Source organism: Alexandromys fortis, unplaced genomic scaffold (genome assembly GCF_014885135.2).
Source record: "Alexandromys fortis isolate MF-2015 unplaced genomic scaffold, M_Fortis_MF-2015_v1.1 scaffold_0, whole genome shotgun sequence".
NCBI classification, from domain to species: domain Eukaryota; kingdom Metazoa; phylum Chordata; class Mammalia; order Rodentia; family Cricetidae; genus Alexandromys; species Alexandromys fortis.
This window is the reverse complement of record NW_026067949.1, coordinates 31,085,545-31,103,598: the sequence shown is the minus strand read 5'-3', so window position 1 is coordinate 31,103,598 and position 18,054 is coordinate 31,085,545. Positions and strand designations below refer to the sequence as shown.

At 44.8% G+C, this 18,054-nt stretch overlaps 1 protein-coding gene across 2 annotated transcripts in view; it reads right to left on the bottom strand.

Annotated features, from left to right (window-relative positions):
• The window catches only part of Kit (KIT proto-oncogene, receptor tyrosine kinase), a 76,617-nt gene that overhangs the window by 29,557 nt on the left and 29,006 nt on the right, over window positions 1–18,054 (bottom strand). For both annotated transcript variants that reach the window (XM_050150159.1, XM_050150160.1), the window contains exons 2-7: window positions 15,049–15,318; window positions 12,813–13,094; window positions 11,434–11,570; window positions 7,061–7,229; window positions 2,128–2,317; window positions 44–159 (exon numbers count right to left, since the gene is read on the bottom strand). In XM_050150159.1, coding sequence (XP_050006116.1) covers window positions 44–159; window positions 2,128–2,317; window positions 7,061–7,229; window positions 11,434–11,570; window positions 12,813–13,094; window positions 15,049–15,318 — 1,164 coding nt within the window. The remainder of the gene's footprint in view (window positions 1–43; window positions 160–2,127; window positions 2,318–7,060; window positions 7,230–11,433; window positions 11,571–12,812; window positions 13,095–15,048; window positions 15,319–18,054) is intronic.

The following is an 18,054-nucleotide window of genomic DNA, read 5'->3' as shown; positions in this document are numbered from 1 at the left end:
ATAGCACCAAATAAAAAGATAAGGAGTCCTGCAATTTACTTACTGTTCACATAAACGTTAAATGTCACGGAAGTGCTGACATCAGAGTTGGACACCAGGAAGGTGTAAGTGCCCCCTTCTGTGCCTTTTAATCTGGTCAGATGAAGTTCGCTGGCGTACCTGCAAAGGAAGGACAATCAATCAGCCCCCTGCGGACAGCCTGTCCTAAAATGCAAGTCTCTGGCGCTGTTTCTACTTGGAAAGAGATGCCTATTGGGGGGAAAATATCAATGAATCATTGGATTCACACTGACATGCACATCACTGCTTTTGGGACAAAAACCTGTGTGTGAAGACACAGCAATATTTGCTTACCTGCCCTGGGCTACCCTCCTGACCACTTCCTATTCTGCACACTGTAGAGTACCTTGAACTCTTGCCCTAGCTCAATAGCCTGCACACACCCTCTATCTTCCTATCAATTCCTCAGGCCCTTGGGATCCACATAATCAAGACCTCCTCCACCCATTGTCACCCTGCCTTGCTTCTGTCAATAACAAACGCTATGTTCCTTTGACTCCCAGGGTTGCCGGCAATATTTGTTATTCAAGTGTCTGCTCTACTCAGGGACCTACAAGATGGCTGTGAAGATGGGACACTGTATAACCCTTGAGTTAGTATGAGCTCCAGATGGATGGATCAGCTGTGCAAGAAAGACCATGTCCAGCTACCCTGCTCGGTGCCCTTGCTCTCTCTTTCCACCACTCAGTAGACAAAATGCCGCTAGATCAAACTTCCTAATCTCAGCCTCGTGTGTAGGTGCCTCTCTCTGCCCTGTGCCTCTCTCCGGGCCTATTGCCATGCCCCCATGGACCCCTGTTATGGGGTGCAGTTCAGCACACCTCACATCTGTACCCTTCACCCAAGGGTCCCCTTGAACGGCCAGGTACAGCAGCTCAGTGCAGAGTTCCCAAAGGTCCTTCCTTACTCAGCAGCTTTCCTGTTCCCTCAGCTTTCTCTCTGCAGAAATCCCACGCCACTGAACTCCTGTCTCAGGCTCAGATTCTCGGGAACTGGGCCTGTGGCAATTCTTTCTTAAACAAATGCCAGGTCCCAACGTAAGTGCAGCTCACCTCAGCCAGGCCTCTCCTACTGGGTAGGTACCAACTTGGCCACTCCTCCCCCAACTCAGCCACTCCTCTCCTACTGGGTGCTCCCCAACTCCACCCTCTTCAGCCCAACCATCAAGAGTCCAGGCTAGCCTATCCATTCTCACTTGCGGTCACCCAACAGGCAGCAGCTCCTGAGTGAAATAACAAACCCCACCCAGTTACCAGCCCCTTCTTAGTCATTTGATCATGGTCACCTCGGTTCACCCTTCTGGGCCTTGGTTTCCTCATGCACAAAAATGGGGGACATTAAGAGTGCTCCAGAGCCAGTGAGAAGAGTGGGTGAAGGCGCGTCCAACACGAGCACCTGAGTTTGATCCCGGGAACACGTGGAAAAGGCAGAAGGCGAGAACTGACTCCTAAGGGCCTCTGAGCTTCACATGTGCTGTGGGACGTGCTAGGGATGCATTATGCCACTAGCCGTGTCATTACACAGTCACACAATAACAAACTCCATTTAAAAAAAAATTAAGTGTTCCCTCTAAGATTTATGCTGAGACAGGTCAGGCAAAAATGACAGAAACAAATGAAAGCACACAAGGTATCGTTACTGCTACTATTGGAACTATAATGTTTCAAAGATCTAATAAGAGATCTGATAGTAAAGAAAAGCAACTGATCACCTGGCCCAAAACTTAATAATTCATAGTTATCAATAGTTACCCTCAGAGTTTTAATAAAGTAGTGACTGTTCTATCTTCCCTTTCTTCCTAAGGGGAATTCTTGTGTCCTGAAGATGTGACAGTCATTGCTTTGGGTGACCCTTAGAAACTAAGAAAAACATAACCCCCACTTTCCAAACGAGAAACTGAATCTGCATGCATACACCTGTGTGTAGTGGAACATTCTAACCCACGCCAAAATGGAATCCTCAGGCTGAGGACACGGGTGGCTCTACTCTGACATCTCTCCACGCGTGGCCGGGTCACCAGGACCTGGGAAGGCAGCCGGGAGAGAAGGACTCGAGTCCCTTTCTTACCTGATGTTACTTTTATTATCAGACTTGAGATAATCTTCCCACTTGTTAGGGGAGGTCCTGTTCATATATATCCACTGCTGATGTTCAGGTTTGGGGTAGGCCTCATATTCAACCACCAAATCCACATTTTCTCCGTCGTTTACAAATATTGTAGTGTTCTTCACGGGGAAGATGTTGATGAATCCTTTATCTGATTGTGACAGAATAAGACAGCCATCAGCATTCACAACTGACAAGGAACACACGCCACCTTAGGATTACAAAAGTGATGACTCCCAGTGTTGATGAGCAGCCAGGGAGAAGATGTGAGCCCGCCTCTGCCCTCCTCCTGCTCTTCACTCCGTCCTTGGGTGAGAAGAGGCACACACCCAAGTCCCCGCCTTGTATCATGCATCACTAGCAATTCCCTAAAAGGTCCTCTCCAGCCATGGTCTCCACACTTGGGAGGTTCAAGGCCTAGGGTGTTTTACTAAAATAGTCCCCATCTAGACCCGGAACAATTACAAACGTAGCAAGAAAGTACCACCACCGAGTGAAGGCTAGTCCGAGCTCTAATGTGTGATGAAAATGATACAGAAAACATCATTGTGTATCTGAAGAAAAGGATCCTGCCATCAGTCAGACAGCGTTTTAACACGGAAAACCGGACTCTTGCATCTTATGGGGGAATAGTGGTGGGTGGCTTTGGAAGCAACTAAAGAAGAATATTGTGAAGGGCAAATTTGAATTAAGGAAAGAGGACATTAAACTACAGCTATGGGGGGAAGAATGTTTAGCTAAACCGGTAATTAAAATATGGAGAGCACTTTCCATTTATTAAAAATAGCAAAACTAATTTAAAATAAACCCAAGAATCTCAAGTGTGTTCAAAGAAGCACAGAGAACCGCACACGACAAACTGGCACGCTTCTTCTCAGAACCCGTGAGCGATCGAGATTTTCTTTTTTTAAATTATCTATTTTTAAGTCTAAATCCTATAATTTCCATTTGAGGACTCTTCTTAAAATGGGTTAGAGATGCATGAAGTGCTATCTGTACAGGTTACGATAACTCTTGAAATGACAGAACCTTGGTGAAGTAAATAATGCAGCCTTCGAAATGGCCACATAACAATCCAAGAGCCAGCCTGAAAAGGAGCAATAAACTAATTGCCCAGTTTTATTTTTTATAGCCACCATTTAGGGGATGCTCACTATGTGCCAAGAACTGCCCCAGGCACTTTAGCACACATTTTATTTAATAATTATGACATTATGTCATTCTGGAACATAGAGCTGCAGCCTCTAATTTAGAGATGAAAAGCAGGTTATGGGTTTTCTCTGCATGTATGTATGTTGTGTTTGGTGTCTGGGGGTAACGGTACATGCACATAAATAGCAGAAATGCCTGTCAGGCTAGAGCAGCACGCCAGGTGCCTCCCTCACCACGGGCCAACCTGATGCCTTCAGACAAGGTCTCCCACTCCGTCAGAGACCCACCATTTCAGCGAGGCTGGCTGGCAGAGGAGCTCCCGGGACTTGCCCGTCCCTGTCCCCCGGTATGGGGCTACAGTCGTGCACAGCCGTGTTTGGTTGTTTTTATGTAGGTGCTGAGGATTTGAATTCCACTTCCTGAGGTTTGCAGACCGAGTGCTCTTATCCACTAAGTCATCTCCCCAGCTCCAGGTTAGCGATGGAGAGATAACTCTAACTTACAGGTAACGCTTGTTATCTCTAATTTAGAGGTGAAACTGATGATTTAGATTTGGATCCAAAAACATAAAGCAAAGTCTAGCTTCGAACACAGGTCTAAGAGAAGCCAAGAATGGCCTCTTTTTTTAGAGTCTCTATACATGTTAAGTGAGAGAGAATAAGAACATGAATAAAACTGTATGTAAAATGAATAATGAAAACCCATATACAAAAATAAGCAAAATACTCAAATCTTTAAAAATCAGCTACTTCAAGTTAAAGTTTAAATTTTATTCTATTTCATTTTCAAATGCTTAAAATTAATTGTAAACTTTCACTTACTTTGCATTATCTGCATATAAACAAGAGACTGTCGCTGCAGTTGGGGTTTTTTCCCCCTTTTTTGGCTTTTTGAGAGTCATTACAGTTTTTAATGCTCTCTGGTTGCCTATAGGTTCAGAGTCAAAAACTGGATTGTTCCAGTGTCCTCTGGCTACTGAACCAATTCGAAAAGGATTATTTTCCAGGTGGAATGAAAAAAAAAATCTTCCAAAATAAAAAAAAAAAACTGCAGTTGGAGCTGGTCCTGTCCTAATATCAGAATCACAAACAACATAAACCCTGCCACTCTTTAAGACAAAGCAGGGGTTTTTATTGTTTGCTAGATCTTGCTATATTAAAAGAAGAAATGTTGCATCACAAGGTCATATATCCAGATACTGCACAATGAAAAACATATCATAGTTACCATAAATATAAGTTACAAATATGTAAGTGGTCCTAGGTTTAAGTCTCCTTTGCTCAATATTGGTGTCATGATTAAGGATATTCCTCCCAGAGGCCCATAAGGTAAAGGCTTAGTTGCTAGCAAAAAGGCTTGTTGGAAGTGACTGGATCATGAGGGGTCTAAATTCACCAATGGGTATCCATTGGTAACTCTACTGTTGAATGGAACAGGAAGGGGTCTGTTTGAAGCAAACGGGGTCATTATGGGTATGTCTCTGAAGAGTCTGTCTTGTGCCTGGTCCTTTGTGAGCATCTCTCTGCCTCTCTTCCGCCTCCTGCTCCCACCATGATGCTCCAGACTTGCTTCAAGTCTCCATCCAGAAGGAACCATGAGCAATAGAATCTTCCCTCCTTTGAACTGCCTGTGTTGGGTGTTTTGTTATACTAACAAAGGCTAACTTAACACAGTAGAATTATGTTCTGTGGTGGAACGAAGCTTTACATTTCTATAACGTAAGAATTATTAAGACTCTACCTTAGGTACTATAACATAAAAAGGGACTAAACAAACTGTTACATTCAGTCGTTTTTCAAGTACCCCTTTATTAAGAAATTGGTGGCACATTAACTTCCAATCAGGCTCAAACACTATGTCTGACAGTCCCATAAAAATCTGCCTCTCCTCATCTCCAATGCTGTGGGAGTTGGAGGTTGCAGAGAAAAACTGGAGGACATAAGACAGCAAGTGGCAGAGCCCCTAACCCAAACCCAGGCCCAATTCCATCCGCTCTTGCCACAAAAAAAAAAAAAAAAACAAAACAAAAAACAAAAACGACCAAAAGGAACTGTGGGAGATGGTGAGTGTACTCATTTGCTTCGCGATCATAAACTTTTTATGATTTAGATGCAGCCCTGCAACATGAGTCATTGGCCTTCACTGTACACAATTCTAAACATTAAAGAATAAAAATAAAAGTCAGCAGGATCCCACGGTCTTACTCTAACGCCCATCCCAGGTTGGATCCGAACCTCCTCACTGCCCTTTCCTGTTCCTGTCCCACCACGACCGGCTCCTAACCTACGGTAAAACCAGATTCGGATTTCACAGCCACGGGGCTGGCTTTCCAGTCACACACTTCTAATTCTTGGAAACTGATGAATGGATTTTTAAAATCCGATTACATACTACAATATGCTCAAAACATCCTTCCTAATTGCTTTCTGGAGCTGAAGAGGATATATCAACATGCTCCCTAATCAACTTAGCAAATTAGTGCTTATGGAGTTTAATATTTTAAAAGCATAGCCCTCTATTCAAATTAATAAATGGCTCACGATCACATTTGGGGACAGAGGAGCACACTTTCTGTGTGATGACTCTATAATTACAAGCGGAGAATCTTCTCTGTGTTTGTCTGTTGAGAGGCTTCCCATTAGAACTTGGGCAGAAACACCAAATTTTTATGACATAACTAAAGGGGGTTAAAAAAAAAAAACACACACAGAGCTCTGTTCCATAAATTCCTGAAATCTGGGGTGGGGAAAGAAGAGAGACAAAAACAAACAGTGCTTTGCTTTATCACTGCTTACGAAGATGAGTTTCACTGCGCTACGTGTGGGCTATCAAAACCAAGTAGCAAGAAAATGGTTGCATTAAAAAGGTGTGTGTGTGTGTATATATATATATGTATATATATAATTTTACAATTCAATTACATTAAAGATAGACAATTAAAAACACATAGGAACCAAAGAATGAATGAATGAAAAAAAAAGAAGAAACCCATGAATAAAATAATTTTGAGACAATTATTACTGGTCTGGGTAAAACAAAAAATAACAAGGAACCCACTATGCGCTGCCTCTCTTTAAGAGCAGCCGCCTGGGGAGTAAACACTTGTGGAATGTCTAGCCTTGGGAAGACCAAAGCTAACCCTACTATGCTGAGCAGATGTGGAGACTCTGGGGCAGAGAGAGGACCTGCTCTAAGCAATGCTCACCAGGACCAATCCCGCCCTCCTGAAGGCCTCAGCGATGAAATTTCAAGCTACAGTGAGCAGGGAGGGAGAAGAGCAAAAAAGGCTGGAGAAGCCCAATTCAGCACAGACCACAGAGGGACTAAAGCCGACAACCAGCAAAAACAAAGTATGAAAGACAGGGAACTCCTCTAGGCTCTACGCATCTCTGATGCCTGACAAAGAACATCTACGGTCATCTCCAGGCTCATGGCCCTCAGCGTAGGCTACAGTGTGGGGCAAAGTCAGGGTGTGCTCTGCTTGCTGGGAGAGGGGAAGTGGGAGCAGAGAATGAACTTCAGGGGCTCTTCTCCATTGTCTTTTTGGGGCCAACTGGTAGGATTTGGTTTGGTGTTCTTCTGGCAAGAGGCTCCAGGGATAACATTCACTCATTCATTCATTCGGCGATAATACATTCTACGAATCGGTTCTTAGAATCCCATTTGCATAACAAGGAAACTATCTAGCAGTTTCTCCTCTCACTACTGCCGGTAATTTATACATTCCCATAGAGATATTTACCTACTACTTTCAAGGTTGTTGTGACATTTGCGGATCCAAAAGTATTATTGGCATAACACATGAAGACTCCAGAATCGTTAACTCTTGCCGAGCTGATAGTCAGTGTCTCCTGGCGTTCGTAATCGAAGTCACCCCGATGCCAGCTACTCTGTTTCACCTGCGCTTTAGCCTGCGGTTTTCAGAAGGGGAGGGGGAAAAAAATCAAAGATTACCATATAATTTATATTCAAGATCTTTCCTAAATTAAAAATAGCAGCAATTAACTTCTCCATATTAGCATTCATTATACACTACCGAGGAGGAATAATAAGGCGTCGTGACAAGCCTGTCACTAGAACCCTTCATATCACAGGATTATATTGAAAGATAGTCATTATGAATGATTGAGGGAAAAATGAGAAAAATTCATTCCAAGTTCTCCGCCGTATTAGATTTTTAGTCGTCCCCACGGAAGAACTATTACAGAATACTGATGTTTCATAATGAGTCAGCACACTTACATCATAGGAACATTTCCGACCCTACCCCCCTGAAGGCAGGATCTCCATGTAGCAGCCCAAGATAGCCCAGGGTAGCGTCTAACTCCCTATGTAGCCAAGAATGACCTAGAACCTCTGCTTGAGTGCTGGCATCGCTGGCCTACTCCGCCTGAGCGCTGGGGCTACTGGCCTATGCCACCATCAGGCACAGTTTCTGCTGTGCTATGCACTGAGCCCAGGGCTTTGCACGCATGCGTGCAAGGCAAGCAGGCTTCTGCTGAGCTCCATCCCCAGTCCCTCCCGTTACCTTTTCATGTGTGCATCTAGGGACCAAAAGGAAACATATAATCTCTGTATTAACATTTAGTCTCTTCCAAACTAAAATGAGAGTCACAATATGTACAGCTGACTTGGAGGTTCACCACAGTTAATCAACCCGGTCACATTTTCTGAACTACGGAAGGGACGGGGCACATGACACATACAAGACCACATCACAAAGCATTTGAGCAGGCTGACCAGAAAGGACCATGGCTCTGCCCTTGTGACACGGCTCTTGTGATCTGGCTGCAGACCACACATGGAGAGATGCTTGCACGGGAAGTACCACAGGCAGCCAGCGCTAGGCTGTATTTGCTGCCATGCGCACAATGTGTGTTGCTGTTACAGTGGGGAAGCAGCCACTAAAGAACACAAGCAAGGAGGAGCTGCTACTGGGCTGCCAGTGCTTGTAATGGGAACGATGCTGGAAAGGAACTTGGCAGGACCCGAAGGTCCTCAGATCATCTGTGTCTAAGGGACAAGACAAAAGTTCCAGGATGTGACTGCCATTACACTTGAAACAACATGAATTTCCATCAGGTGGATGTCACAGTGAAGACTATGACTGTTTAGGAAATGAGAGAAATTTTTTTTTATTACTTAGCACAGGAGGGGGCAGGGTAGCTCACCTCTGTAGCGCCAACATTTAGCAGCTGAGACAGGCCCACGGCCACAGGTTCAAGGCCAGCTTGGGCTACAGTAGTGAGAAGCTATCACAAACAAGCATCAATCTTACAACTGCAACCAAGTAAAAAGGCACACACATGGGGAAAAGACAAGAGAAACAAACATGGCAAACACACAGGCTACCTGGCCACTTGTGACCATGGAACACTCACTCCAAATGTGCTGGCTGTGAGTCCACATACAAGATATGCCAGATTCTGGCTACTTAGAATTAGCTAAGATGCAGAATACATTAATAACCTTTATGATAATTTTAGTAAGAAATGATAGTATTTCTTATTTCTGAGTCAGATATGACATTAAAACCACTTACTTTTGGAATGTGTCTACTGGAAATTTTTAAATAGGCTGTGAAGGTCACATTAGATCTCCATTATATATACAGCATTGCTAGCAACAAACACAGACAATGCCTTTCTTTTTCCTCAGATAATTATAGTTTAAGAACTGTTATTCGGGCATGGAGACCGAAGGCCTTACACAGGCAAGGCAAGCGCTCTGCTACAGAGCTGACGCCCAGCCCACGAGGTTTGGAATCCCATGACATTAAAATAAGCATACATAAAAGTTGATGGCCCGAGGATTAATAAAAGAGAATCTATGTGGCCATTAATTGCTTGTGAGCTCTTGATCAAGTCAAAGACACAGCTGGCCTCGGCCTCTGTTTCTAAAAGGTGTGAGCTAACAATAGTGCTTCAAACGCTGTTCCCATACAGACAGCTGCAGGTTCCAGGCTACCCCTTCTAGGTGTTTATAAGTGGTAGGAAGCTGTCATTCTCCCACATAGGATCACTATCGAAACAAAATGAACCACCCTCATGATGGTCTTCAGGCCACTCTTTCTGAATTCTCTCCAAAGCCACAGTGACACCGAGCAGATGGGACACCACTCCCTTCTAGGGTCAGAGTCCCCAAAAGGGCGCTCAGCACAAACTCTGAGATGGTCAGGGCAGAACAAAACAGCTTGGTCAAAAATGGCGTCCTAGCAACACCTCAAGTCAAAGACCACAACTTAGCAACCACCAAGCTCAGAAGTAAGAGCGAATAGAAACGTTAGCGTTTGGAAAGCACTGGGAAAGCCAGCCGAGATCAACAGCCACCACAGAAACCCCGAGACGTACGCTTGAGCAAATAATCACAGCCAATCTTAGGATCGCATTGTGGCTTCCATTTCTCATGAGTGAAACTTCCTCTAAATGGTCAGGAGCAAATATTATGGATTTTTTAAATAATCTGATAGTGCTAACAGCATTCCAAATTATGCCAAAGGATCAATAAAAGATTCCTGGTGAACCCTGGCCGAGAGCCAAGAGCCCCATCTGCAAGTCACACATTGCATGCTGTCTGTGCATGATTTGCTTTGCTTTAACCCTTGGAGGCACACACTGGGTGCTCCCAGAAGAGTTCTGAACACTAAAGAATTAGCTAGCATCACCAGAGGGTTAATTGGGAATGGCATGAGGGCTCCTGGGAAACGTGGTTCAGAGCAAAACCACCTGGGGCAATTGAATTTCTCATCTTAACAGGGCTAATTTCCAAATAGACACACACACACAGCCTAAATTGTTCTCTCATCTGAAATCAAGAATTTATAGAAAGCCAATTAATATGGGATTGCGCTCTGTAAGGTTAGCCCAAAATCCATACAGAAGCTATGATTTTTATTACATTAGATGGTCTATAAAAACTAAACCTTGCTTCTCTGAGTCATTGGTTTAAAAGAATGAGTCTCCAGTACAATCCATTCTCCAGGCCAGGGGCAGGCTTCATAGACGGAGCAAGATATCATCCATCAAGATCTGGACAAATACCATCATTGTGCGGATCACCATGGTTATGCGTTTAGCACAAAACTCTATGCAGGCATGAAATTGTCAACGTTGAACATTGGCCAAGAGGAGGAGGAAGAGGAGGAATGAAATGTATTTTTTTTTTTCATTTCACATTCCCTTATGTGAATGGGCTAAGGAATCACTACTAAAATTACTTAAAAATAGAAAGGAAACTCAGTCAATGGGAATTTTAATGCAAAATGTTAGGAAAATTAAGCGTTTTAAAAGCCTTGTTGTTGAGTTATTTCAGAAAAAAAAAATCTCCAAAGAAAACTGTCTAAAATTGTAATGACAATGCCCTTGCCTACCTAGCAGGCATAATGCCTCTGGGTTCAAGTCTCAGCACTGAAGGAAAGAGAGATGGGGAGTGGAGTATCTGGCTAGAATTTACTTAAGATAGACAGATTTGCCCAACACCACGAACCTGACATGCAGTAGGCATTCGATATGAATTTGTCAACTGAATGAGAACATAAGCATGTCCAAACGTTTCACATTCACGACAACCGTTTTATTAATAGCAACTAAAACAAACAGAAAACCATTAGCAACTTAATCTCAGGTAACCAGGCTCAAAAAGGGAGTTTGAGCTGCGTGAAGGGAGAACCCCTATCCCTGGCCACTCTTCGGGGCTCAGAAGAGCTTTGTGGGCCCCACATCACACCATTTATTCTCCACAAGGAGAGAGGGTTGCTGGCAACGCTTGCTATCATCTGGCCTAAGCAGGTTATACAGTGATTCATTTGCTCTGTTTCTGAATCTCCTTACTAAAGTTTTAAAAAAGAAAGAAAATGAAAGTATTAAGTAATAACCTGAGGCTAGTGTCCACTCTTTTCTCAAAATATAGTGAGAATATGGCAGATAGTTCCCACTAATAATAAAAATGCATAAGTTGTAATATATACAGGCAAACAGCAAGCGAACACACTCTCGGCGAGTTGCTAACAGCCATGTGGTGTCCGCCAGTAGAGTCATCTGCAAGCAGGTTTGTAGAGAACACAATCTCCCACACAGGGACAGCCATAAGCCACTAGAAATAAGCAAAGCTCCTTACCTGCATGTTCCCCTTTATCCACATGGAGCCCACGGAACTAGACACATCCTTTATGGTGCATGTCACCGTAAATTTGTCCCCTTCCCTAAGGAGATGGCTTGTTTCGGGCACAGATACAACTGGGATGGCTTTGATGGCTAGAATAAGAAAAAATATCTGCCTGAAGTCAGTGGTTCCAACACAGCACGAATTTTAACCTCTCTTAGTTCAATGGTCATTTTTTAAAAAAGTATTTTAGTTATTTGTGTGTGTATGTGTGTGTGTGTGTATGTATGTGTGTGTAAGGATATGCCATTTGTGGGTGTCTGAGAAAGCCAAAAGGAGGGTGTAGGCAGATATAAGCCACTTAAGATCAGTGTTGGGATCTGAATTGATCTTTTGGAGAAGTAGCAGACACTTTTAATTCTTGAGCCACCTCTCTAGGCCCAAACTTGCTTGTCCTTAACTGTGGATAGTTGCATTATATCATCAAATAAAATACAAAACACAATACATGCTAACCTTATGTGTATTGCTTGCACATCTAAATACACTACCAGTTAAGTCATTTATTCCAGACATATAGCCATTCATGCTGCGTGAAAAACACAGGAGTGTCCACTAGATCACAGATGCCGCTGGCTTTGCCAGCCAGGTGGAAGACGTTAGCATAGTGAAGCAGGGTTCATCTCTACCTGGGACACACTGGGTGACTTCTTGAGGACCTCGCCTACAGCTAAGAATGGGCTCTTAGCCAGTGGGTACCTTTCCTATGTATTATACAATCACACCTTGCTTATTTCTAAAAATTTCAGGTTTTAAACAATTAAAATTTCCTTCATTTTAATGAATACAGCTCTTCAAAAGTGGACTAAAAATTCTCCTCATCAGTTGAATCCCAAAGTGATACTGAGTTAAATAACTTCAAATATAAAGCCTTGCTCATCTTTCGGTTACTGAGAGGCTCAATGTGACCCCACAGTAGTTAAGGTCCGCAGGCCGTGGGCACTTTCTTTCTCAGAGCTTGAATGGCTTGGGAATGCATGAGAACCAATCAGCTAAAGAAAAATTAATCAAGTCACTTGTCCACAGCAAATTAAAGAATAAACCCCTTGTTGACTAATCTTCTCAAATCAAATCTTCCCACTGAGCAGGAACACTGGTGGCAAGGATGCTGTCTGTCACTTTGGGATGCCCGAAACCAGCCAGGTTAGCGTCCATCTCAGCCAGCAGCAGCCATGGGCCTGTTGCCCTACAGGAATTCACAAATGGCATTACTTTTGGAAGCTGGTAATCTTGCTATCGCCGCTTGTGTCCTGATGCCCTAGGCTAAGAGGGCAGAGAGAAGCCGGCGCCGGGAACAGGGTCTCCATCTCCCACGAGCTGTAAGACAACCATACCTGCTCTCACTTTCAGGATAAACTTGTCCGACAACACCCATTTGCCTCCCCGCTGGGCAGCACAGCGGAGACACAGCCGGTGGTAGGCGCGCTTCACGTTTTTGATGGTGATGCCAGCCTTGGGGTTTGGGATGAATGTCAGGTCCTTGGGGAGAGTTTTCCCATCACACTCCCTGAGGGAGTAACTGGACACCTGCGGGTCTGTCAGAGGGCAGCGGACCAGCGTGTCATTGTCTTCTTTCCCATACAAGGGAAGGTCAACCAGGAAAAGTAGGGCAGGATCTGTGAAGCGGAACAAAAAATCAGCATGCTGCGTGGCTGGACGTGGACACTATTTCTGTTTGTTTCGACAGGATCTTACTATACTGGCCTGAAACTCAAATGTAGACCAGGATGGCTTTGAACTCAAAAGAGATCCACCTGCCTCAGCTGGGATTAAAGGCGTACACCACCACATGAAAACATTTTTTAAGACTTAAAGCATTACAAGCTTGCATACCACAAGGGCTTTCCATTTTTCTAAATTTGAATTTACAAGTACGTGCATGCAGACTGAAGACTGGAAAAGGGGTGTCAGATCTCCTAGAGCTGGAGTTATACGTGGTTGTGAACTGCCCTGTGTGGGTGCTGGGAACCAAACTGGGTCCCCAGTAAAAGCAGCGTGTGCCCCTCAAGGCGGTGCTTCCTCTCCAGCCTCCAACACACTGGCCTTTTGTGTGAGCACCAGGGATCCAAGGCAGGCCCTCAAGCTTGTGTAGAGAGCACTCATTGCACTAAGCAAGCATCCCAGCCCCCTGAAGCTGTCTTAAAATTATCCTCTCCACCTGGAAATCAAATGCTACACACACAAACAGAATCTGTTGCCACCGAAACACACTCGTTTTATCATTTAATTAAGGAAAAGAAAAAAAATCAAACCTTCATGACCAGACTATGATCAGAAGCCACAGCTGGCTTTCTACCTAGACTTTCTCTTGTCACCAGGGTGTAGTCTCCAACAGGTGCCATTTTCTTGCCTCACAGTGTCACAGACCGGTTAAGGGTCTAAGAGTGAAGAAACAGTGTGAGCTCTGCTCCAGCTAACTCGGCCGCTTCCTCAGACAGGCACTAGGCCCGTTGTCAGGCCTAATGGTCCCTTCACTACCGCCTGGAAATTACAGAACACCTTCTTCTCCATCCAATGTCACCGGCAGCTGGGGGAGGGCTTAACAATTCGGAGCCGAACCCTGAAGCTAAACCGTGGCTTATCAGGCGAGCAGGTCTCCTCAGCTGCCCACTTAAGGAAGGACAACCGATAAGGCAGGCAGAGGAGCAGTCAATTTCGTGGCAATCTTCCGAGGCAGCTTTATTAACCCCTGTTTGAGCATGCGAAGATTTATATAATTGTGTCTCCCTAACAATCCCCTAAGGGAGACTGCTCATCTTATCTAAGGACCACAGTGAGAAATGGAGGCCCCAGGCTAGGCAGCACACCTCCCAGGCACAAGAAAGACATCTCGTATGTACACTCAGAACCGCAAGCAAGTTCTAAACGACAGGCCCGGTACCAATGCCACCAGTGCCAGGGCCGGGGCTTTCATTCCCTGCCTCTTAAACTGTCCTTAGCTTTGTTTTTAACGTCACCCAAAGGATGCAGCCCTTTGGGCTCTGACATCATAGCAAAAGCTCACATATAGACTGCTGGATTTGTCTAGGAAACAAGGTATGGGAATAGAAGCCTCATCCCTTCGTCTTTTGTTTTGAAGGGGTTGTAACTGTTGAAAAGAGCCAACTCCAAAATAACATGTGACTGATAAGGGATGCTTAGCTGTCTGAGATGTTTCTCTGGAATTTACTCCCTGAAGAGTGGGCCAAGTCCTGTGAAGTGCTAATCTGTTTAGGCCTTTGGAGGCCTTTGGTTTCCCTGAAGTGTTTTTACTAAGTGGGAATATTTAGTATCTCAAGGCATTAAAATGCAGTTTTCCCAAAGGGCTTAATTTATCCTGAGGGTTGACTCCAAGCACCAGGACAAATGGGCTAACCAGATTGCAGTCCAGTTATGGCCTTGGAGATCCCCAACTAGGGCCACACTCAAAGCCACTGCCAATCAAAAGATGGAGGAGGCCAGTAAAGGCAAACATTTATGTTAGGCCTTCTAGGACCAGGCGGGAAAATCCTGTCTGTGGTTTGGTCACCTAAGTAAGAACAGGGTACGAGACACTCTATGCCACGGCAACAGAGAAAGGCCAGCATTTACCTCTAACAAACACGTAAATAGAGCTGCTGAGGCCAGCACTGTTGATACACGTGTATTTGCCCGTGTGCGTGGCCTCAGCTCGTTCCTGAATCCACTCGTTGTGTTTATTCTCACTCATCTGATTGACCGTCTCGAAAGTCCATTTAACGAAGGCGGGATCGACACACATCAGCCTGACTGTGTCACCAGCTTCGACGATCAACTCCGGTTGTGCTGGCTGGATGGATGGCGGAGACAGCTCCCCTGGACTCACAGATGGCTGGGAAGTTCCTGCCAAGAAAAACAAGGACTGTGTTGAGTGTGAGCTGTCTTGGCGAAATAAAGCATTTCTTCTAATATTGAGTTCCATCTTCTGTGTACTCTACAATAAAAATAGCCCTGCTATTTGTGGCTGAAAAGGGAATTCTGTCTAAAGTTTAAATTCATCTATAAAGTTATTTTCTGCGGTCTTCAATTAGTCCTATGGGTCACATTTGGTATGCGAGCTGCCGAGCTGGACGCGCGCCTTTCTTCAGGTCAGTCGCGCACAGGGCTTGCACTGATGAAGGTCTGGCCCTCATGGCGCTACAACACTCATGTTCACCCTAAAAACCACAGCAATGGAAACCAGAAACAACGATGATCCACTGTTCACCCTTCTGGGGAAGCACCGACATGACTTATTCCTCAGTGGGGTCGCCTCTGATAAGTTGCTCCGACTTAAGGAGATGAGCCACGAGCGCGGCTCACATTAAAGCCAGTGGGTCACCAAAGGCAAAACAAGTGAGACTTTCTGTAAGGAGGAGGCAGCTAGGGATGAGGAGGTTGAGAGGAGAGGGAGGAGACAGGACAGCCGTAGGCAGTTATAATAAATATTATGTATAGCAGCAGGTATGATAAATACACATATGCATATATACACATATATAATGTGTGTATATAACTGTGAAAAAGTCAGTCAAAAATAAGAGTGTACACGACAGGAAGACATCCTTCTGTTTTTCTTCAAGCTTCGGAATTCACCTGTTTTCACACGATACTCCTCACATGACAATGCTCACAGAAATAAATATCCACCTAGCTCCAAATGTCAAGGTAGAAATGATGACCGCATCTTCCAGATTAGACCCTGAGACAGCTGACCACATATGTTGGCTTCCAATCTGATCAACCGAATGCCCAGAAAGTCCACATCGGCACGGCGTACAGTTTTGACACACATTTCAGAGTTGAGGAAAAAACTCTCTCCTCCAGAAGCCAGGGTGGAAAGCGCTGTCAGGGAAACCTGACCATCGGATCTAAATGTGGAAGGATAGACCCTGTCCCTAAAAGCTGCCCTCTGACCTCTGAAGGTCCGTGAGTGTACACACACATGCAGTAACAACAAATAAAGATGTTTCAAGTACAAGAGTAAGTGAAATACAGCTGTAAGTTTAGACTGAAGAAAAAGAGGTGGGCCGGAGCCCATGTATGAGGTGCCCACAGTCCTGTGGGGAGTGATGGGTAAGGCTGAAGAGCCTGGAAGACCACCTAGAGCCCCCACACCTCGGTGCAAGCCTGGTCCAGCCTGCAGGATGAACACTGGACAGGAATGGCCTCAGGAGGGAACCCATAAAAACAAGGGTCCTACCAGACCAAAGCAGGTGGGAAAGCCATGAAAAGGCTGGTTTTGTGGTAACTGTTGCTAAATCACCAATGATGGAAGGAGGGGGAAGGGAGGGAAGGGAAGTACAGGGGAAAGGGAGGCCAAGGCAACACTGTGCTTTAGAAAGTGCCAGAAAAAAAAAAAGTGGGTTTGAGGCAGATACCACGTGGTAAGAGCTCAGACAAGAAACAAGTCCTGTAGGTCAGTAACAAAACACGCCTGGGAGCTAGCCAGGCACACACCTTTCATCCCAGCACCGGGGAGGCAGGGATAGTCTCATGTCTGTAAATCTGAGGCCTGGTCTACACACTAGGACCCTGTCTCAAAAAACAAAAACAAAACAACAACAACAAAAAAAGATAGCACACACACACACACACACACAGCACACACACACACACACACACACACACACACACACAACCTAAGAGACTCCTGGAATTCAAGGGCACAATGGAGTGGAATTTCTGCCTGTTTCAGGGCAGGCAGCTTCAAGTGTGGAGCTCTCCTTATGGCAAGAGACGGAGAAAAAAATAAACATACAGGGAAAGACGTCTGCAAAGTACGGAACGCAGAGGAGTTACGCACATGTGCAGACAGAAGGCGGAGAGCCTGGAGAAGGGGACAGAAGGAAGGCGCAGGAGAGGAAGGCTCAAATTGTACTCTCTGGGCTTATGTATGCACCATCACTTTCAATCCCCGTCTAAATCCAGACCAACGGCTCAACTGTGGTCCCATTGTGTCGTGCAAAGGGTCGCCCCAGAGCAAAAGACTCTGCCCGGGATAACAATGGCAGGGATTTTAGCCATCAGATGCCACTAAGCATCAGCAACCAGAGAGACATTATGGGGTGACAGAGCCTACCTAGGCCACCAGGCCTCAGAGCCCAATGGCGCAGCCTGCTTAAGGACATGGAGCAGTGGAGGTAGCAACAAATGGAGAGGCTACTGTTGCAGTTCCTTATATTCCAATTATGTAGCCTCCTGTGGAAAAGTGGGAGGGAGGGAGGGAGGGAGGGAGGGAGGGAGGGAGGGAAGGGAACTAGCTCCAGTGAATGGAAAATGCATGCTTCAGACACTGACAGCAAATTTAATCCAAAAATTTAGTTGATGCCTTACATCGCTTCGTGGAATTTAAAAATAAATGCCACTAGGAGTCTTCAGGGTTTTATTTTCAAAAATGACTTGTAAGTTCAGCCTTCAAAAACAATATAAAATAAAAATAGTTTTATTATGGCTCAAGTGAAGGTAATGTTTATTGCCTTATTTCCAAACTATCTTCAATGTTGTCATCACGACCTCTCTAAAAATAATAATAATAAATAACAGTAACAGAGATTCAGGTTCAGAAAACTAGAGATTCACACTGAAGTTGCACCCCTC